The 22,920-nt window shown below is 41.1% G+C and overlaps 1 protein-coding gene across 1 annotated transcript; it reads right to left on the bottom strand.

The window, feature by feature from the left end:
* Positions 1–3: 3 nt before the first annotated feature.
* LOC110468442 (uncharacterized) lies at positions 4–15,928 on the bottom strand. Its single transcript, XM_085583755.1, has 27 exons — positions 14,076–15,928; positions 12,740–13,376; positions 12,313–12,336; positions 11,428–11,606; positions 11,015–11,092; positions 10,356–10,424; positions 9,932–10,027; positions 9,441–9,482; positions 9,293–9,334; positions 9,154–9,195; positions 9,018–9,053; positions 8,875–8,916; positions 8,727–8,768; positions 8,586–8,627; positions 8,447–8,488; positions 8,301–8,342; positions 8,022–8,063; positions 7,744–7,785; positions 7,598–7,639; positions 7,462–7,497; positions 7,333–7,368; positions 7,184–7,222; positions 6,524–6,556; positions 6,348–6,380; positions 6,189–6,245; positions 4,750–4,855; positions 4–3,908 (listed from the first exon to the last, which is right to left on the bottom strand). The coding sequence occupies exons 1-27, from the start codon at positions 14,137–14,139 to the stop codon at positions 3,587–3,589; spliced, it is 2,307 nt and encodes a 768-aa protein (XP_085439881.1). The 5' UTR covers positions 14,140–15,928; the 3' UTR covers positions 4–3,586.
* Positions 15,929–22,920: the final 6,992 nt, after the last annotated feature.

Here is a 22,920-nt window from a genome sequence, read left to right as displayed (position 1 = left end):
AGACATTTATTGTTCCATCTCTAAAAGGAAGTTTGGATTGTCATTGCCTAATTTGGGCAGTTTATGGAGCTGTCTTTAGAGAGCTGGGCAAGTGTGAACCCAGCCTGGGCTCTTTGGAAGCCTTGATAGCTGTACAGGCACCTTAATTAGGAACCCAGGCTCCTTAAGAGACACCTAAACCAAGACTCTGATACTTCTTTCCCTCCTAAACTAGCTGAGTGTGCAGAACAAGTGAAATAAATGTGAACTCAGCAGACTTTATCCAGGTTTCATTATCCTGAGGAGTGCAAATACTTCATTCAAGGTTCCTCTCAAGTGGCTGTTGTACCTGACTGGGTGTGCTGGGGTAGCCCCAGAAGACCAGAGGAGTTTTCCTTACTGCATCACACTTCCTTTAACCCATTGGGATCAGTCTTGCTGTCATCTGGGGAGGTAGGAATGTCACTCCAAATCTCTCTCCTGTGGAAGGCTGAGTTTCAAACTTTTTTCTGTTTCTTGCTCTTGGATTCTGGGGTGCACCATTTAAATGGGAGGGTGTAGGGACTTCATGGTCAGCCCCTCAGCTGGGTGCACAAACATTTTTGGCAAAAGCTATTGATGGGGAAGCAAGTGTTGACTCAAAAGCAGCATAAGCATGTACAAGCCAGCATCTTTATTTACTCTGCCTGGTATTTTCTGCTCCAGGAAAAGTGATGCTTTTGAAGACTGTCAGATCCTGATGGCAGTAAACCCACAGAAGGAGATTTGGAAGAGAGGATAATCTGCTCTGAAAAGACTTCTTGCAGTTGTCCCTGGTCTTGACTCCTGCCAGGTGCAGTTTAAAAGTGATTCAAAAAGAGATTTTTAGTTTTTTTATTTTTAAGACAAAAGGATCTTAATTATCTTGTACTTCATACCTGTACAGGTATAAATTCTGTCCTGAGGTAAACACACTTTTTCAACTCAGTGACTTGAGATAAAGTATTAAATTGAGACAGTTTTGGGTTTAGATTTTTTATTTGATAACAAAAGAAGTTGAATTGGATTTCTGAGTGTTGTTGAGTTCCAATGCTGTTAATTTAATAATTTTTTATCTTTTCCCTCTTCCCTCTCTGGGTGACAAGTATGAATAGCAGTTGACACTAAATAGAAATCTCCAGAAGTAGTTAAAATGACCTCTGGGCATTTTGATAGCTGTATCCTCCCTGGTGTTTGTGATGTTTTAGCATCACAGCTACCACAATGAGAATGTCTGAAATTAAAACAAATGCCAGAGTGTAGAAGTTGTATTGTTGCAATTTGGGTTTTTTTCAGCTTCTACTTCAGTGAGGGATTCTGTGTAGAGAGAAAAATAAAGTGCTTAAAGTTTAGAATACTGTATAATTTAACTGGGAATTATATAAATATTTTTTCAGATATTTTCATTTTACATGATCCACAGAGAGTGCAAATCCTGAACATGAAGTACTGAAGAGTTGTAAAAGTTGGTAATAAAACAATCCTACAGAACATAATGATGTTCATTTATTTGGTATTGCTGCAGCCAATTTCTGCCAAGCAGTGCTGTCACCATGAGCGAGATTTGAGACATTTGCTGAAGAAAAGTTGGGCAAAAAAAAGCAACTTGTGGTTTCCTATCTGCTCCTCAGTAAAACTCATTCTCTTTTATAATATTTGCACTTGAATATTTGCCCTTGAGTTACAGATGTGTTCACTTCCACACATATGGATGCAAAATCTTTCACTATTGAAATAAATGGGAACATAGTTAAAATGTTGCTAGAGTTCAGAAAGGTTAATATTTTTTTAAAAAAGAGAAAATATTCTAATTAATATTAAAAGCAAGATTAATTCTAAATATTTTCTAGCTCTGGTACCTGAAAGCAAGTGGCCCAATGTGCTTTTCTCAGGTGGAGCTTTGGGCTCCAGAAAAGTGAGAACAAAAGCACAGTGGGAATAGCAATACAAGCTTTTAAAAATAGCTTTTCCATATTTTGTAATTTCTCTTTGCTCTCAGTACCTGACTACTGTAGATCAGACTGCAAATAGCACCAAAGCTTATTTATCTTACAAACATCTCTGCAGCTCTAATTTAAAGGCATGGTGCTTTTGGTTTCTGCTCTCAAGACTGTCCTTTTTATTCCTGTTCTGTGCATGAAGTGGGAAGATTTAACCTGGCCCAGAGTAAGTCAGCTGTGTTTATTATCTAGAGTACCAACTAGAAAACTGAGTGAAGTACACACATACATATACTTATTTTTTTCTTTTTTCCCTCTTGAGTGCTCAGCAGCCCTGAGATCTCTTTTCAGGTGGAAGGGACCCACCACAGTGTTGGTTTTTCATGTGTATGGAGGGGTGGCTCTTTTCTGCCTGGAGATGCAGCCTCTGGCACAGCAAGATTGGTGGTGTTGCTGTCACAGATCACAACATGACACTGGAGATAACTGATGGGAAGCTCCTCAGGAACCTGAAGGCTCTAAATTTGAATCTTCCCAAATGCTGGGTAGGTTACCACAGTGTCATCTTTATTGCAGCTGCAAAAGGATGTACAGATCTGTTAAAACAGTCTACTTAGAATCATCATTCTGGCTAAGTGCTGTGAGCTGTAACTGCAGCATTTAAGCAGGGCACTGTTCTTACACATGGCCATACAATGATGTGCATTTTTTCCTTTGCCCAGCATGATGTGGTGCATGTTCTTCCAAAATGGGCAGCACAAACCCCACAGCTGTGCAAGCAGGGCTTCTTCCAGCTTTACTAGAAAATAAAGTCAAGACCTTCTTGAGACACAGCCAGGTGCTTTTCTTCCATTGTAATTTTTTTTTTTTTTGACAAAACCATTTTCTTTTATAAGCAAACTGGTGTATAATGCATTTGTAATGATACTGTACTTCTAATCTCAGACCTATGCCTTCTTTAAAACAACCCTCTCTGATTTTTAACTCACTTTAAGGACTTTGAATGCAACTGTCTCTTCATCCTGAAATGTACTTACACTGCCTTTGAGTGTGGAGGCATTAAATACATGTTTAAAGATGTTGCACAGGATTTGAATTCCCTTTGGCTTCTGGAAACGCTAAATTTGCATTTATTCTGTGTAGCCTTTTATTTCTCAAACCCACACACATACTTGCAAGGAATTTTCAAATGTTAATGTCCCTTTTGTGCCTGGATGTGAATCTGCAGTGAATGTGTGAGCTGGCATGTGGATCCCTGCCAATCAGTGCTGTGGCCTTCAGAACCCAATGCCCTTTAAATTATTACCTGTGAGAAGCAGAGCACAGGGTTATGAGTGTGGTGGAATTTTGTATGAACTGAGCACAATTAGAACTGAAGGAACATTGAGAGGGAGACGAGGTCTTGATGAGAAAAAACAGGCAGCTGATCCAATTATTTTTTGTCACTGAGAGCATTTACTGAAGTTTAGTCTTTTACAGATCTGCTGTATAAATCCAAAAGATCTGAAATTAAGCAGCCCAAGTTCATTTAAGATTAAATACCTTTAGATTTACACCCACTAGTATATTTTTAGAAATAAGCAGCAGATTTTGGAACACAATGAACAGGTCTAGAGGTGCTCAACATAATGTCATGGTCAGAAGCATCATTACTTGGGGACGACGACAACAACGACTCCGCCACTTGTGCTTCTGGCTCTTCTCCTGGAGCCTGGGAAGGGTTGGGGAGCAGGGAGCCTGTTCACTGGGAAGGGTCTGAAAGAAGGGATCTTGATCCCTGGGAAGGGTCGGGGAAGAGGAATTGGGAATAAGTTTCCTGGGAAGGGTCGGGCAGGAGGAAGAGGGAGTATGTTGCACCCTAATACTTTGCACTGTAGGCACATTCCATTCTTTAAAGGAGCATTGTAACGGAGCTGGACAAGCCTCTGGCCTGATGAAGGGTTATTCCCACAGGTTGGGTCTTTTACACACCTGAAAAAGGAAAAAAAAACCAAGCTCACTTACAAATTACCGTGTAATGACTGTGACATGCTCACTAAGCCCCTTTGTTTTCTTGGTTGCAAGAAACTTTCTTCCAAAAATGTCCAGTTGTGATGTTAATCACAACTCACAGCACTGAACTCCTGAACAGGGGGTGCCACTGCATGGAATTTGGATGTCTGTTGGTGTAATGTGCATCACAACACGTACAAATGTCATACACGTAAAGCACCTTGTGGAATTTTGTCAGTACATATTAAAGTATTATATTATTATTATTTTGTCAATACATATTAAAACATTATATTATTATTATTTTGTCATATTAAAACATTATAAGCATTAAGTACAGTAAAACATTATAAGCATTAAGTACAGTAATGAGGTAGTGGATTTTTACTGCGCACTCTACTATGGGTCGTGCTTAACCTAAAGGATAGCCCTAGAAAGAAGGATTTTGATTTTTGGAAGCTTAGAGCTGTCCATGAAGAATTCCCCTGGGCAGCCAAGACAACACCAGCATCCCAGCCCCTCTGACATGTATTTGAAACCCTGCCAGCATCATCTGGTGCCATAAATCAATGACTCCAGCAAGAATGGCTCCAGGGACATCTGGATCAACAAACATGCACCAAGAATGTCTGTCTGTTTCCAAGAAATAGTGGTGCTTTACAAAATTTTAATGTGATTAGTAATTGGAAGTATGGGTATGACTGAGTAGTCAAATCAAGTTGTACCTGAGCATTTGAAGGGTGTAAAAAAATGGTGTGAAATCATGTTTGGGGTATCCCAGCTTGGCTGGAGCATCTCACATGCATGAATAAATATTTACCTTTCCAATGTTATTCCTGGCATCCCAGGTCTCCTTGGCTGGCACAGGCTATTTAGATATTTCAGCAACATCAGCCTCACGTACTTAGGCAGGGGAATGAGCTGTGCTGTAGGGGAAGGAATTGAATGTTGATAAACCAGAGGAAAATACAGAGCAGAATGCAGCTGGTATTTTAATGCATTTTTTTTTACTGCATATGTATTTTAAATACTGGCCTGCTTTGTAAATTTAAATGTGGGCCTGGAATAGCAGCTGAGTGAGGAGGAAATTAATTTCTGTCTCTTTGATGATGTTCCATTAAAAGCTCATTTCTCCCTCCTACAACTATCAACTAACCCCTGGTGTTGTTCTCTCCTGGAAGAGGGGGAGTTTGCCAGGATCATGAGATGTTTCTGCCTATGAGCCCTCCAGAGCACAGGGCACTGGTGGGCAGCAGCTGGCAGGCTATGGGAGGATATTTCAAATGGGTTTTAACTATAAATGATGCAGACCTAGGGCAGCTCATCCCCTTGGCACTCACCACTGAGGTGCCAGCTGTGTATAAGCAGCCTGTGATCCCTGGCTGAGCTGTGGCATTCCCAATCTTTGCCTGCATCCAGCCTCTCCCCCTTGCCCTGCACCTAGATCCCCCCTGCTAGTGAACTGCCAGCCCTTCCCAGATCCCATCCCTTACCCTGCCCTTAGGAAGAGAAGTCATTAAAAAGAATAATCAAATACCTTACCTGAGTCTGTAGTTGCTGTATTTATCTTTGGACTGACTTAATGAAAGTACTACAAATGACATATTACTGGCATTAATGGAAACAAGATTTAATTCTGTTTATCCCTCTGTGTGGGGCAATAACTCCATGTTTCAATGTTTGCTTTGCACCTGAAGTTCAGTTTCTTGTGTGTTTTACCAAAGCAGACGAGTGCCTTTTATCAAAGTGTAGCTGACATGGCCAGATTCTAAAAGAAACCCTTGCTCTGCTCTGTGAGCAACTGAGGCAGAATGTTATCAACTAGTGAGCAGAATTCACAATTCAATTTTTCCAAAAGATAAAGCCCACTGTGGAAAACTAAGGTTCAAAGCAAACACCACTGAATATGTCAAAAGGATTCCCACTGACTCAACTTCCAGTGGGGATTCAGCTTTGAAAGTGCAGGGGGGCTGGCTTTGTAGGAGTGAGGTGATTTAGAGGAAATCTGAATTTATATTGTGTAGTGCGTCTGCCTCAGTGAATTCCAGTTCCTTAGAACTTGTAGCAGAGCAGGTATTCCTCCTGTATCAATGCCAACAATTCAGGTCCCTCGATTTGTATGGAAGCCAAAAAAATTATCCCCAAGGTTCAACATTAATTTTGTGAGATGATGCATGCAGTGGAGACAGGGAGCCTTGCCAGATTCCAGCTTTGGTAGGGAATTAAGGGTATAAACCAGGGTAAAACTGCATTACTTACTAGTGGCAGTGGTTGTTTCAGGAGTTGAAGGGACTGATGCAGCAGGTGAACTTGTCGCTGTGAGAAGAGATGAAATTAAATATTGTCTGTGTTCTAATGACCCACATGAAATACAGTATACTGTTCCCCACAGCTGGAGAAATGACCAGAAATAAATACCTGGGGTTCCAGGTGTTGTAGGCACGGTCGTGACTTTCAAAGAGAAAACAAAAGCACACTTAAATCTCTGTTCCATTATTGTGTGGCCAAAGCCAGGGCTGTCAGGGGGGAGTGGAGCAGGATTTTACTCAAGCTGATGCTTGAAATTCTGCCCAATATACTGAAGTCATACACACCTTCTGCTCCAGGAGTTGTGTCTTCTGCAGGGGCTGATCAGAGGCACGAGAGGGAACAAAAGTGCAGGTTAAAAACTGTTCCCCCAGTGCTGGGCAGGGGAGAGATACCCAAACCTCAGGAGACTTGCAGGTCTCAGCTGGGGGCTGGACAATGTTCCAGAGTGGGAGCAGCCTCAGTGGGGGGAAAACACATCCCTGTGCTGCCTCTGAGCCTGGCACAGCTCTGGGAGCCCGGGGCTGTTTGCCAAACTCCACTTTGGGCTGCTGGGATAAAGTTTCTGGCATGCAGAGCCTGCCCAGTGCTGTGAGGGCTGTGGGTGCCTTGGTGGGCACTGAAGCTGGCAAATCCATCCCAGAGTGTGCAGGGATTGGGATGCAGCTCTGGGAAGTGCAGGAAGGCTGATTTTCTGGGAATGGGCTGACCAAGAGCAAATCTGGGTTTCTATTGATGTGTCTGTCCCTTCCCAGTGCTTTCAGGGCCAATGGTTTTCTGTTTCCCCTTTTGCTCCTTTATTTCTGGAAGCCAAAGGAAAGGCAGTTGGGATTATCTGGAATTCTAATCCCTGGGGTTGTTATCATGGGGACAGGGAGGCAGTCAATGCATGGTCAGAGTGTGGCATCAGCTAAACGTGTAAACCAGAGCAACACAGCATTACTTACTGGTGGTAGTGTCTGCTGGTGCAGCAGTGGGTGCTGCTGCTGTGAGAAAAAAAATAAAGAGATTAATTTAAACATTCTCAGCATGTTAAATGTATTTTTTTCCCCTGACACGCATAGCATGTAGGCCATAGTTACTCTTTATTACTTACTAGTGGTAATGTCTGCTGGTGCAGAACTAGGAGAAACTGTGAGAAAGAAAAGGTGAAATTAAATATTAAGTGCATATTTTTGGTCTGAAACTTGTAGCATGTAATCCAGAGTAAAACTGTATTACTTACTAGTGGTAACGTCTGCTGGTGCAGGACTAGGAGAGACTGTGAAAAGATAAAGTAAAATTAAATTTCATGTGAATTTTCACATTTTTTCCCCTAAAGACTGATAGCATATACACCACAGTAATGCTATTTTACTTACCAGTGGTTACATCTACAGGTCCAGCAGTAGGAGAGGCTGCTGCTGTGAGAAAGAAAAGGTGAAATTAAAATTTATGTGCATGTTAAATGTATATTTTTTCCCCAAGACTGATAGCATGTATGCAACAGTAATGCAATTTTACTTACAGGTGGTTACATCTGCAGGTCCAGCAGTAGGAGAGACTGTTGCTGCGAGAGAAAAGATGAAATTAAATTTTATATCTATTTTAAATTTTTCCCCTAAAGACTGGTAACATGTACCCCAGAGCAATGCAATTTTACTTACAAGTGGTGACATCTGCAGGTCCAGCAGTAGGAGAGACTGTTGCTGTGAGAGAAAAGATGAAATTAAATTTTATATCTATTTTAAATCTTTCCCCTAAAGACTGATAACATATACCCCACAGCAATGCAATTTTACTTACAGGTGGTTACATCTGCAGGTCCAGCAGTAGGAGAGGCTGCTGCTGTGAAAAAGAAAAGGTGAAATTAGATTTTATATGCATTTTAAATATTTTTCCCCTAAAGACTGATAGCACATACATCCTTGTAATGCTATTTTACTTACAAGCTGTTACATCTGCAGGTTCAGCAGAGACTGTGGCTGTGAGAAAGAAAAGGCAAAATTAAATTTTATATCCATTTTAAATTTTTCCCCCTAAAGACTGATAACATGTACACCACAGTAATGCTATTTTACTTACAGGTGGTTACATCTGCAGGTCCAGCAGTAGGAGAGGCTGCTGCTGTGAGAAAGAAAAGGTGAAATTAAAATTTATGTGCATTTTAAATGTATATTTTTTCCCCAAGACTGATAGCATGTATGCAACAGTAATGCAATTTTACTTACAGGTGGTTACATCTGCAGGTCCAGCAGTAGGAGAGACTGTTGCTGGGAGAGAAAAGATGAAATTAAATTTTATATCTATTTTAAATTTTTCCCCTAAAGACTGATAACATATACCCCACAGCAATGCAATTTTACTTACCGGTGGTTACATCTGCAGGTCCAGCAGTAGGAGAGACTGTTGCTGTGAAAAAGAAAAGGTGAAATTCAATTTTATATGCATTTTAATTTTTTTTCCCCAAGACTGATAGCATGTACACCACAGTAATGCAATTTTACTTACCAGTGGTTACATCTACAGGTCCAGCAGTAGGAGAGGCTGCTGCTGTGAGAAAGAAAAGGTGAAATTAAAATTTATGTGCATATTAAATGTATATTTTTTCCCCTAAAGACTGATAACATGTACACCACAGTAATGCTATTTTACTTACCATCGGTGGCATCTGCAGGTTCAGGAGCAGGAGAGGCTGCTGCTGTGAAAAAGAAAAGGTGAAATTAGATTTTATATGCATTTTAAATATTTTTCCCCTAAAGACTGATAGCACATACATCCTTGTAATGCTATTTTACTTACAAGCTGTTACATCTGCGGGTTCAGCAGAGACTGTGGCTGTGAGAAAGAAAAGGCAAAATTAAATTTTATATCCATTTTAAATTTTTTCCCCTTAAGACTGATAACATGTACACCACAGTAATGCTATTTTACTTACAGGTGGTTACATCTGCAGGTCCAGCAGTAGGAGAGACTGTTGCTGCGAGAGAAAAGATGAAATTAAATTTTATATCTATTTTAAATTTTTTCCCTAAAGACTGATAACATGTACACCAGAGTAATGCAATTTTACTTACAAGTGGTTACATCTGCAGGTCCAGCAGTAGGAGAGGCTGCTGCTGTGAGAAAGAAAAGGTGAAATTAAAATTTATGTGCATGTTAAATGTATATTTTTTCCCCTAAAGACTGATAACATGTACACCACAGTAATGCTATTTTACTTACCATCGGTGGCATCTGCAGGTTCAGGAGCAGGAGAGGCTGTTGCTGTGAGAGACAAAAGATTAAATTAAATTTTATATGCATTTTAAATGTATATTTTTTCCACCAAGACCCGTAGCATATAAGCCAGAGTAATGCTGCATTACTTAATACAGAACAAAAAGGTGAAATTAAATATTGTCTGCATTTTAGCTATATAGTTTTCCTCTGAGACCTACAGCATTTCCTCTTTATAGGAAATCAGGGCTTAGATATAACAGTGACAGAGCCTAATTTGTCTGGGATAGTTTGTAATTTAAGGGTTTGTTTTTTCCCATCCTTTAAATCCTGCCTGGTTCAGCCTCCATCCCCAGCCTTGCTTCTTCACTGAGTCAATGAGCCAGCAATTGACTGATCTTGAGGTTTGTTCATTGACTTCAATCCTATCAATGCAATTTATTTTGAACAAACTCAAGGCCTGTTATGGATTTTATGGCATTGTGTCTGTACCTTACCTTCAGGCAGCGTGGAGAGGACTTCTGCAGCTGGGCTTGTCGCCTCTGATACGAGTGCAGCAGGTAACCTGTGTGGCTCTGAGGTGTTTTCAGAGAAAAGGGAGAAACATGGAAACAGGAAAGAGCACTCAGGTAAGGCTCTTGAATAATTTTTTCAAAAAGCTCTTGATGCATTTCAATGCCTTCAGATTCCATGGTGTGGGTACAAAGTGTGCCCCATCCTCACAGCAGCCTCTGCCCACAGCACCCGCATCTCCCACCTGGCTGCTGGCAGCAGCTCAGTGCCAGGGTGGCCAAATTCACAGACAAACATCAGCTGCACTGAGAGATGCTGATTTTGCAGCATATTTTGGATTCTCCCTTCTTAAGCCCTGTCCCAACCATGTTTTTGTGACCTGCTGCACGTTGTGCAAGTGCCCTTTACCTGTCTGTGGTGTGACTGGGGCTTCTGATGTGCTGCTTTCCTCGGTGAGGGTGGTAGAAGAGAGGAAGGCTGAAAGAGAAATTAAATGGCTGAAAGCAGAAATTAAAAGCTCAAGAGTGATTTTAACAGCTTGTGACTTGATTTAGGTCTCAGGTTTAATAAAAAATGATCTAGTGGGTAATATCCCTGCCCATGGGAGAGGGTTGGATCCAGATGATCTTTAGGGTCCCTTCCAACTCAAACCATTCCATGATTATCAATCTGCTGAATAACTGGAGAGGCTCATCCCCCAGCTGGGGGAAATGAGTGCAAATGTCAGTCTGTGGTCCTTAATGTTTCTAGAGCTTCTATGAATTTTGGACACAGAGAATTGCAGTGATCTGGACAGTTTTTCTTTGCAAATTTGTGTGTCCTTTACAGGTACAACTCAGAGGATTTAATCAGTAAGTGGACGTATCCCTGCCTGTCCTGACAGGCAGATATTTTTCAAGTGAAGGTGTTGTCATAGGATTGTTCCTTCACAAAAGAGGAACTAAGGACAACTATATTGTCTGCTATGAGTATTTACAGATTTCCATGGTCTCATCTTAATTTGGCTGAAAACCCCAAATTAACAGAGTGTTTGCTTCAAAAAACACATGTGAAATGGCTGTTCTTACCGTCATAAACTGTGGTTGGACTATCAGGAGCTAATGTGGTCATTTCCTCTGTGACAGGAGAGGGTGTAGAAGACACATCTGTGGCCAGTTGAGAAAATACAAAACAGAGAGAGAGTGGCAGCAATTAGGAGTGAACACATGAATGAAAGTCTCGATGAAGGTAAATAAATTTGGGCTTTGTGAGACAATGAGTCATTGCACAGCATTTTTGATTACAAAAAAATTACTTTTACCCCATTTAATATTTATTAACAAAGGCAGTCAGTCTTTGTGCTGTTCCTGACTGCATTGCTTCACTCCTAGAGGTGCAATAATCCTTTGGAAAGGTGCAAAGGAGCCGTTGTAAGGGAGAATAAAACATGAGATTTGTCTTGTGCTTTGGGAGTGACTTCCAGCCCCCAGATGTGCCTCACCTTCCCTGTGGGTTGCCGTGGTCTCTGGAGCAGGAGGAGTCTCAGTCTGTGCTGGGGTTGAGCTGGGAGCAGGGGGGGATCCTGCAGAGACATTGCAAGGATCTGGGACATGGTTCCCACTTTGGATTTCATGGGAAAGAAAGTTAAATCCCTGGACTTGAACAGCATCTTCCAGTTCACTTCATTGTAAGTGAATTTGGGAGACTTGTGTTCCTCCTGCCTGCTTTAAACGATCCCCACCTGTTGCTCAAAATTTCCACACATGACATTTGCAGCTTGTTTTTTAACCTTGCCTTTGCCAGCAGGACTCAGGGGTTCTGTGGTAGTTGTCACAGTTGCTACTGTGTTAAAACCTTAAGAAGAAATGGTTTTGGGAACCAGCTTTTCATTTCTGTGTTATATATAATAACATATACTCATGATTCTATATAGTAGAAAACCACATTTTAACACCTGCTCTTCTGTGTGTATTATGAAAAGCATGAGTTACATCTAGAAATCCCAAGAAACATTAGTAGAGTCTGTACTTTAACACTGTACAGTGTGTTATGATTATTTCAGCAGAAAAAAAGAATCAGAAACTTAGACCTGGAGTGCAAAGACTTGCCTCATGTTTTCAGTAATTATTAGTAGCTAAGTGGCAAATACAGTTTGTACTAACAATGCAAAGAAATAATAAAAATATAAAGGAATAATGTTGCAGTGGGTGAATAAATAGTAATTTAGAACAATAACTTGTAATTCAGAGCATGTGCCTTGGTAGAAAAGTGTCTGCCAAGGAGCTGTAACCACATGATTTTTTGAGTTAAAAATTAGGCTCTGAGCACTGAGGAGACTCTTTACAGAGCTAATTTTGGGACTCCTGTTCCAAAAGCTCAGCCTTACCTGTTGGCATAGCTGTGGTGGGCGCTGCATATGTGAAAAGGAAAAAAAACAAAAATTTACTTTATTGGGCAGTTATTTATATTACATATTTATAATGAGAATTTTTTTGTTTGTTTGTTTCCACTCACACATGCCTGGCTCAGAACTGGATGGCCTCTATTTTCTCCTTACTCTTTGCCTTTGTTATCTTGGGGGTTGGCTGTAAGATGTTGACTGAAGTGCTCCTGCTTTTCACTATTTTCATACCCAGAGCTTGCTGTCCAATCCTTTTGCCCCTCAATCACTCAGACTTAAACAGAAAAAGCACCTCACCTCCACTTTTCAACCTGGCCTGATTTCCAAGCTCTGCCCTGATGTTTCTTGCATTTATGGTGAACAGCATAGCCCAAGGAGGTTTTTTCTTCTTATTATATTTTAATTTTTGTTATTATTTTTATTTTTACCTGAGCAGATGACACCAACAACCTCATTGAGCCCACAGCTGTGCTTGCCCCAGCTGGCGTGCCAGCAGTCCCAAAGGTGGGATTCAGTTCCTCTACACTGCACATCATCCAACTGGATAACTTTTCCACTGAGGCCAAAGTAAGCCAGCCCCAGGACAGAGACAGCTTGGCCACAGTGAAGTTGCCTGCACACAACTTTGGCACTGTTCATACTGAAATAATCATCACAGGCCATGCCCCATTTTCCATCACAATAAACTTCAACCCTCCCGGAGTACCGGTCCCCTCCAGATGCCAGTCTCAGCTGTGGTTGTGGTGGAACTAAAGCAAAAGTTGACAGGTAAATCTCAATTTGTTTGTTTGTAGCTAAACTCCTGGTGTGTAAATTGGAATCCCTGTGGCTCTGCTGCCTGATCTCCCCTGGTAAGGTCTGGTTGGCTGTGCTGCTGAGGCACAGCTCACCCAGGACTGGCTCAGGGAGCTCTGCACATCTGCCGGGTACTTTCACACTCACAGCACATCTCTTACCTTTGTGGTCAAGTTGTTCTTTAAGCCACTCAGTAAATTTTTTCCATAGTGAGTTTAGGTCTCTCTCTGGCTTCTCCCACCAGGCTCCATTTGCTGTGGCAGAGAAAGAAATGTATTAGCACTGAAGTAATACATCATAGTCTTGTTTTGGAAAGAATTCAATACAGCCAGCCCTTAATCTCTTTGTGAAATCACCTCCTTTTCTAAGGGACTGGCAAGACTCTTTTCATGGTGCCAATGGTGATAAATAAAGTTCAGATTATCCCGTTCAAACTAGCATGATTATAAGTTTGAAGGAACTTGTCATGCCGAGCATATTTCCACCTGGGTCTGTGTTTCTTTCCCTCTCTTTCTCTGCATTTTAAAATGTATAGAATAATTTTTATTAAAATTAGACTATTGGATAAAGAACATTTAGAAAACAACTTCCACAAGCTATTTCCCTCACAGAAAAGAAACAAAGGAATATTCTTAAGCCTTCTACAGTCTGTAACCATCATCGGTTATATTTTGAAATATAGTATCTTAATATAATATTACATATATTATATATATTGTATTATGTATTTTGAAATACATACATTTTGAAATAAAACCTATGGATTTGGATTGAATCTTTGATGTAGAAGACAAACTGTCAATTCTATGGTACAAAACTCATCAGCAATATTCAAGGAGAATCCTTGCCACCGCTTCCCTGCAAGCCAACCTGCATTGGTAAATAATTCTGTAACATTTCAGAAATAATTCAGTAACGGTTCTATAAAATCAAAAATATTTCCAAGGCAGTACCTGGTTCGGTCAGGAGAGTGGTGCTCAGCAGAAGCAGCCAGGTGAGACGCACGTGAAGGTCCATGGTTGTTGGGGGTGGTCTGCTCTAGCCCAGCACAGCTGCAGAATTTATACCCAACAGGTTCTGCTCCGCATCCAAGGCAGGTGCTGTGCAACCTGATCCCTCTCCCTGAGCTTCCAGATGGATGCCAAGGAAGTGATTTAGTGAGGATTTTCCTTTCACAAGGAACATCCAGACATCCGGATGAGGAGATCCACCTCAGGAAGCTGTTCCAGGCCGTCCACTGAGATCTTCCCAAACACTCCCTGGGCATCTTTGTGGCCCCGTGTTGATGGTGTGGCTGTTCCAGGAAGCAGTGATTTACTTTTGGAGATTAGGCTGTTTGGTAAGGATTCTCATGCCACCTATTAAGACATTTTCCAATTTACAACCGTATTAACCAGATTAATTGGTGTGAGGATTTTGCCAAAAGATTAGCATCCTAAAAGTGTCAGGCAAGCCTCAAACAAATTCTCTTTGTTTGCCAAAATTACTCATGTAAGAAGCAGTTTTTCTTATTTTCCTGACTTCTCTTTAACCTGGGAGAAGATGTTTCAGATTTGCAGTTCTCTCTGACTTGCAGCCCCCAGAGCAATAAAAGAACCTCCAGTCTTTTCTCTGGAATGAAGTGATGGTGTCAACACCACCATGGCCTCTGAATCCTAAAGGATGTCTCCAGCTCTGCCTCATTTTGTCCTGTCAGGGAGAAGGGACTTAGCTACAGAGAGAAAAAAAAAAAAAAGCTGAATTTTCTTAGCTGAATTAAAAATGAATGTAATTTTTTTTTCTTTTCATGAACGCTTTTCTTATTTTCATGGCACAGTACAGCTCTGTTTGGAGCTCTGATACAGGGATAGAAGGTGAATGGAAGGAGCACGACTGAATGCAAAAATCTTTAGTAATTAAGAAGCACCAAGATTTGCTTTTTCAGCATTCTTTAGTCTCCTTTACAAAACAGGTAAGGACCCAAGGGGGTCATGCAGAGGGTAAATCCTGCATGCCAAGAACCAGCAGTAGGGCTGACCTTTGTGGTCTTGGAAGGGCAAAGGTGTTCCCCAGAACATCTTTAAAGAAATCTATCAAAATCTGCTCCTAGAAAACAAACAGGGTGTGTACTGAAATAGCTTTGGGCTGGAAGTTCAGCGTTAATCTTTCTTCACAGAGTGAAGTTTTGCTACACTGGCACATCTCTCCCTTCCTGAAAATAGCTTTGTTTAGTGTTATAATTTCTCTAAGTATCTGGGCCTAAAGGGGCTAAAAGCAGAAGGAAAATGTGGAGATGTTCTGGTGGCTGCTGCCACGGGAGGGCAGCGGGGCCCCGTCCTTGGGAAGCAAGCACCGGGCTGGGAAAAGATGCTCCAACACCGCAGAGCTGCTGGGCCGCCCAGGAAGATGCTCCACCTGAGCAAATCCCGTTAAAAGTACACATATTTGTAAGGAATTCCACCAAAGTATTTTGGAAGGAATAAGCTAGGCATGACTGCCTTTCTCCTGTATGTGTATTTATTTGTATTCCTCATTCCCTGGGGAAAAAGAAAAATCACTGATGTGTGTGACCTCACAACTTTTTCCCATGTTATAGTGTCGGAATCTGTGTTATTGATGATCCTGAGATTGTAGAAAGTCTCTGTCTTTCAGCCCCGCTGCCAAAGCAGAAGCCATAATGGGTCTGTGCTGGTTCCAAGGTTGTTTATTCTGTTTATCTCTCACATGTTCTGCTGCCCTGCCCAGCTCTGTCCTGCAGGGCAGCGTGTGGGGCTCTGCCCTCAGTGGGATGTGACAAACATTAAATACCAGAAACTCCCTGGGCTGCATTTACAAGAATGTGCCAATATCTGTCACCTATGTTGGACAGTGTGTCCCCAGCCTGAACCAACAGAAAAATGCCAACACCACAGTGAGACATGGAGGGCATGAAGAAGGAGAAAAAGGACAAGGCACACCCAATTTCCTCCATCTTGTCCCCTTTGAACCCCTTATCTAGAATCCTAAAATTTTACTTTTGCACCCATGCCACACTTAATTATTACTTATATCAAACACTCAGAGCTGGTAATTAATCCTGTAAGATTGAAAACTCTTTTCCATGGCCAGAGATCACAGCCAGTGTCTCTGGGGGCTCTGTCCAGGGGGGTTCCTGACCCCTGCCAGGGCAGCCAGGGCAGCCAGAGGGAAGCTCTGGATTCCCACATTATAGCAATGTATTTGTCATTTCTTTCAGCATCATACTGCACTCCTGAAAAGTTTTCTTATGTGGTAAATAATGGTTTTTGCTGAACCCACTGCATTCCCAACAATCTGGGGTAGGCCATGCCCAGTGTCTTGCTGCTGTGGAATTGAGTGCCAGGCTCAGTTCTGTACCAGCCCCTTCCCCAGTTCTGTTCCCTTCCCTGGACACACTCCAGCCCCACCATGCCTTTGTTATCCTGAGGACCCAAAGCTGATCCCAAATCTGAGGTGGCTCAGCAGTGCTGGCACAGGGGACGGGCACTGCCCTGGTCCTGCTGGCCACACCAGTGCTGAACAGGCCAGGTTTTCTCTCTGACAGCCTTTCCACTGAAGTCCAATAAGTTCTGAAGTGAGAGGTGTTTTTGAGGAATGACAGACAAAAGGCAAATCCCAGCTGAAGTAAATCATATCCTCAATAACATAACCAGCAAAGTGATTGCCTGTATTTATTGGCTAATTTATTGTAACGTGAAAACTTTAGGTATGAAGCCACTGTGTTTGGACAAAACTGAGTGCTGAGTCCCAGAGGAGACTTCCCTTGGGATAAGGATGCCACATCAGCCTCTGGAAGCCCCAGCGAGGGAAAATCTTTGTCAGGGGTGAAGGCTGTGCCCAAGTCCAGGGGTGTCAGTGACCTTGGCCCCACACATGGCAGGAGAAGTCATTCCATCCTGTTACCCAGCAAGGCTTTTGTCAACACACCCTGCTTGTCTTGGCACCTGCTGCATTCCTGCAGCTTTTCCTGCGTTCCACTTTCATGTGGACAATGGTCTTAATGGAGAGCTTTCCTCAGCTCCCAGCAAATCCCTTTGACCTCAGCAGGGTCACATCAGTGCCAGTGACCTTCTCCAGCACCCTTGGAACATTAATCACAAACACAGGAGTGGCCTTGGAGCGCCAGCAACTGAGCTGTCACTGCTCAGTTAATTTAAATTATTAATTATTTAATTATTATTTAAATTAATTTATTTTTTTTAATTTAATTTTTAAATCAGTGCAGTGAGACACATGAAGTTTGCAGTGTAGCTCACTGCCAGTGCAGAGAAGAAAGGCTCTGTAGGCTGCCAAAGTTATTTATTCCCAGCTGAGTAGTGGTTGTGAAATTAGTCATAATGAAACAAATTACATGTGTTCGACAAATGATGGTGGGTATTTATTGATATATATGCAATGAAGTATTTAAATAAATAGAGAAAAATCAAGGTTCAACTCACTGAGACAAGGGTGACCAAGGCATGAGGTTAATCAAGCCAAAGCAGCACAATGTCACCATGACTTCTTCATAACTGCATTTTATTTTCTCCTTGCATTATAGTATCACTTAAGGACCTTTGAGTTGCATTAGGAAGTACAAAAATTCTCTTAGGTTTTTTTTTTTTTGTGTGGAGTAAATCCAAATAATATATAATATTAAAAATGCTGTTTTATGCAACACCTTTCCTTTTTCAAGACTTGAAACTTTTAACAACCTGATGCAGTGAGGAGGTTTTTCATACTCAATAGGTCACATCCTTTCAGTCCCATGGCAAATAAAATTTAAATGTAAGTTTCATATATTAAATCTCCTTAAATATTAAAAGTCTATAGTTAGCCTCACGAAAACTCCTGTAAATCAGAATTACTACTTTTACTGTGGTCAAAATACACTGTATTTTAAACTTTTCCTTATGCATAAGCTACTGAAGAAAATAAATAAGGTGCAGATCAGTAATAATTTAAAGAGCAATTTTTTTATGGTAGGGAATTTTTTTTCAAAACAGAAATGGTTGGATAAATACGAAATTGAAAGTGCCAGGCATTTCGGATCCCTTAGAAGGTGCCAGAGGAGGAAACAGACAAAATACACATTTTAGCAATTATAGTTTCTGTAAAATTAACAGTATTTTTCAAAGAGGTTCTTCACCCAGAGGGTGGTTGGACACTGGAATAGTTCCTCTGGTTCAGCAGCAAACCTACCAGAGGTCAAGAAGTGCCTGGCCAACATTTTAAGTCAGGTGGTTTAATTGTAGGTAGTCCTGTGAGGAGCATGGAGCTGAACTCAAACATCATGGATTGTTTCCACATCGAGATATTCTATGATTATACGACAACACTTCACCTTTTTTGTAAAACCTGTTTTATTTCACAAAGTGTCCAACAACTGGATAATTAATTAAGAGTTGACTGTCCTTGCTAACAACTTGAAAAATCAGTGGAGAAGGAGAATTTGAATTTTTTTTTACCATCAGGCAGACATTAAAAAAGTTGTCAAGGCTAAATTTGGGTAAGGACCAAGAAGGGCAAGAAGGTCACAGCATATCCTTCCAAGGGATCTGACACAGCTCTGGTTCCTTTCTCTTGCTTTCTGTCCCTAACTGCAGAGGAGTTGTGACTCTAAACCTTTGCATTTGGTTTATCCTGGTGATCTCGCTCAAATAAATGATCCTCAGGTGTTCAATAAAAGCTTTGTCGAGGTGAGATATGTGGGATTAGGACTTTAAGTTCAGGAAAAGTCTCCTGTGTGAAAGTTTGTTGGTTCTGTGAGGGCAGAATGTGCCTCGGGATTGACTTTGTTGCTGAGCCTTGGTAGAGAGCAAATAGAGTTGGTTAAAGGAGATTAGAGGTGACTAAGAAAGTGTGGTAATAATATAACAAGATAGACTTTGAGTGACGCTGCTTAAAATGCTCTAAAATATTTTGAACCTTAGTTGGATGGAAGTTTGCCATGTCAAATATGGATTAAAAATGTAGAAAAGAAGAGGGAAACGCTGCACAGGACAGAGATTTGTTAACAATGTGGGTATTAAGAGAGGCATAATGCTGTGGAGAAATGTGTTTTATATTCCAAGGGAGCACTTTTGAATTTGACAAAATTAAAAATTCACCGTGGCTCCTCTTGAGCAAGCAAAGGCATTGCCTTGCACACAAGGAAATGGCACTGGCATCACAGTGGCTGTCACACTTCTCTCCCGTGTGAGAACACTCCCGCAGGTTTTTCTCATTCACCCTGCTCTGCACATCATCCATGGCAATTCTTCTTGGGCTGTGAGCAAAAGTCACAGCTCCCAAAGGTGATGCAGCATGTCCACAAAGCTGCTGGCTGCAGACAGCTGCTTTATCACTTTAATCCCAGAAAACATCACAAATGTTCCCCTATTGTAAATACAGGCAAACCCAATGGGAAGAAATGATGATGTCTGACTCAATTCAGAAGGCTGAATTATGTATTTATTATAACTATGTTAAAATATATATTAATATACTATATAAAAGGAGGATATTAAAACTACATACTACTTTTTTTGAACCTATCTCTAACTGTAACACAACTCATGACCCTCTCTGAGAGCCCAGCCCCAGGTGGGTTGGATTGGCCATCAGGTTCAAACAATCTTCACCAGAATCCAACCAAGCAATCACCCCAGGTAAACAATTCTCCAAACACATTCCACATAGGAAAAACAAGGAGCAGAAATAGAAATTGTTTTCTCTTTCTTCTCTCTCTATGAAAAATCCTGAGAGGGAGAGAAATGTGCTTGCCACATTCCCCCAGGCTCTTTTGCAAAATATTTCAGCCTGCCCTTAGCACTGGTTCCACCCATTCACCACCGTCACTGAGATTTATTTGAAGGACAAAAGAGAATTTCCCTGAACCTGGATGTTTCATGGAAAGACAGAACCAGAGATTTATGCAAATTGGTTTATGCTGCTTGAAGCAGGTTCTTCTATAAAATCATTGACTACCTCCAGCGTTTTGCTCTGCACAAATTCAGTTCTGAAACATCAGAGCATGATAATAAATGTAATTACACAAATGTAATAAGTTTACCTCTTTCTTCAGATCCTGTGCCAGCAGTGAATGAAAAAATCAGTCACCTCTACGTGGAATTTGAGTCACTGCAGTGACAGCTACATCTAAGCAAGGAAATGGGGTATTGCACATGGTGCTGAAACAATAAGAAGCAGATTAACCTTGTTCTAGGACTATTACACAGGTCTACAACAGAAGTCAGACCAGTGTTGAAGTGCATTTGTTTTTAGGGGAAAATACGAATTTTTAAAGTGTTAGTAGTAAAAAGGTAGTATAAATGAAACAATGTGGTCACTAAAATAAAAATCCAAGGCAAACCAAAGTAAAACTAAAGGATTTTATCTGATAGGGTTTGATACTACAGAGGAAATATTGCTGGAAGGCAAGGAACTGAAAGAGCAGCAATAGCTAATATTTCATTGAGTGGAGTTACTTTCAACTTCTAAATTTTTTTGCAAGAGTTCCTTTCTAACAGCTTCATTGTTTGAGTACCTTAATAATTGTTGGAAGCCCTTCTCTTTTGTGGGAGCAGTGGTTAACCCCCCTTGGATATCCCACGGCAGCCGCTGGCCCAAGAGGGGCCAGGGAGAAAACATTTACAGGGCAATGGCCTGCCTTATCTGCAGTAAACAAAATGCTATTTTTTTCTCAAAATGCAATGCCAGGAACCTCTCAAGGCTGTTCAAATTCTAGCCTGTGTTTCAAACAGTTAATTTCCAACTTGATTTCTGTCAGCCCAGCTGTGACACCGCTGCCTTTGGGCAGAACCTCATGTGAATCCTTGGGGTGCTGGCAGGGAGCAGTCCTCTTGTCTTCCCCAGCAATGCATTCCTCAGGGAAATCCAGTCAGCTTTTGGAACAAAGAGGGCTTGTCTCAGGCTGGCAAGGCTCACATCAAGTGTTTACTCTGTGCTCGGAGTGCTACTCTCGAAGGGAGTCTGAAGCAGCCAGTTCTGGCCACTCTTCTGCAGCTGGAGCTACAGAATTTGGATTTCCGAGCCTGAACTAGGGATATCAGCATCCAGCATTTGGGATAGAAGGCCTGGCTTTGCCAAACAGAGTCATGGAATTGCTGAGGTTGGAAAAGACACATTGTGTGGGGCACATGAACACAACTCAATTTTCATCGTTATCTCGTGCAACAAAGCCCTGCTTGAATCCAGGCTTAGCAATCAGAGGTGCTAACTAATGCCAAATGCTTCCAAAACACCTCAATATCATTAGTCAGTCACTGGGAGGAAACAGAGAATCCAACTCTCTGAAATTATGAGAAAAATACAGGAAAAAAAAGTGAGAGTCATTCGGACTTGGCAGGCTCTTTAGAACAGAAGCAGTACAATTAATGTCTACATTACACCCTGTGACTAATCCACTTATTTCAGAAAAAAACCGAGAAAATTTGGTTGGATGAGTACCAGGTGATTCAGGGTTAAAGAGGTGCTCCAAGTGTTATTGTAGGAAATTGGAACAACTCTCACCCCAGTGACACAGCCAGCTCACTGATGAGTTTCCTCAGCAATTTGATTTAAAATACATGTATATTTTTAAAAAGACAGCTCATTTAAAAAGAGCAAAGGAAGTGTCCTTCACGTGCTCCTGGTTCTTGCCAACCTTTTGTTTGCAGGAGCCAGCATTCACTGGGAGATTGGCATAACACTGAGCCCCTACAAACCAAACAAAAAACCAAAACAAAAGGCCAAATAAACAATTTTAGCTTACATTTTGGCTTTAATTCTTTGTATTTTTTAACTAGGACATGAAAGGCAAGAAATCCCAGGTCTTGCTTTTCATGTTTTCATGCCCCAGTGATAAATGTTTATGTGGCATTTGGCTGTTTGCATTTCCAGCATATTTCAGTCTGATTTAAAAATGTGCACAAGACATTCTGAATGGCTGGGTAAGTCCTGAGAAGCCAAACTCCTCGCAGCCACAAAGCATCCAACCATGGAGGGGGAAAAAAAATGAAATAGTGATCAGCAACCAAAAGTAATAAAAATTGAACAAAACTCTTCTTTCTGGAAAGCAAATATGAAATGTCTTTCACCTCTTGACTGACACTTGGGTGAGAGCTGAAAAGTCTCCTGGCTGAGAGTCAATCTCTTGGATCATATTTGTGGTTTTGCCTGGTTTAGGATGTATGTTAATGGAAAGGCTAAAAATTTATATAACAAGCCTTTAGAATAGATTGTGTGTTTCAGAGTTAAAGGCTGCAAACAAAACATCTTTAACAGCTCAGCATATCTTGAATTTAGATTTATTCAATCTGGAGAAGTTAAAACTTAATGGAAAAAATGCTAATCAATGATCAAAATAATTAAAATATTGTATAGCCACAAATCCAGGTGCTAGAAGATCAATTTTTACATTTCCTTTCCAGAGATGATCCATTCTCACCAAATTAAATCTTCATTCCTTTCAATAAATCTTGAAGTATTTCTTGGTGACTCTCTCACATTTTCACTCCAGCTCACAGAATTTTGAGGCATTAGATAAATGGTTTTCGAGTGCTGTGAGTGGAGAATTAAAGAGGAGGAAAATGATAGAATAATTGTGCTGAACAAGCTGTGGCATGAAAATTGAAATTATTTCTTAATCCTTTAAGAGGTGTTAGGATTACAAAGCTGTTCTAAGGCATTGTAGCAGAATTTATTGAAGATAAAGATATCACAGCTTCCCACAAATGGCACATGTGAGGCTGCCATCAGTGAAGCATTTTGGTGGCTCATAATGTGTAAGGTTTGCCCTGCATTCATCCAGTGAGTGATGCTGGCCTTTGCTCTGACATT

This window comes from Lonchura striata, chromosome 6 (genome assembly GCF_050655825.1).
Source record: "Lonchura striata isolate lonStrDom1 chromosome 6, ASM5065582v1, whole genome shotgun sequence".
Classification (NCBI taxonomy): domain Eukaryota; kingdom Metazoa; phylum Chordata; class Aves; order Passeriformes; family Estrildidae; genus Lonchura; species Lonchura striata.
This window is presented reverse-complemented; position numbering and strand designations above follow the sequence as displayed.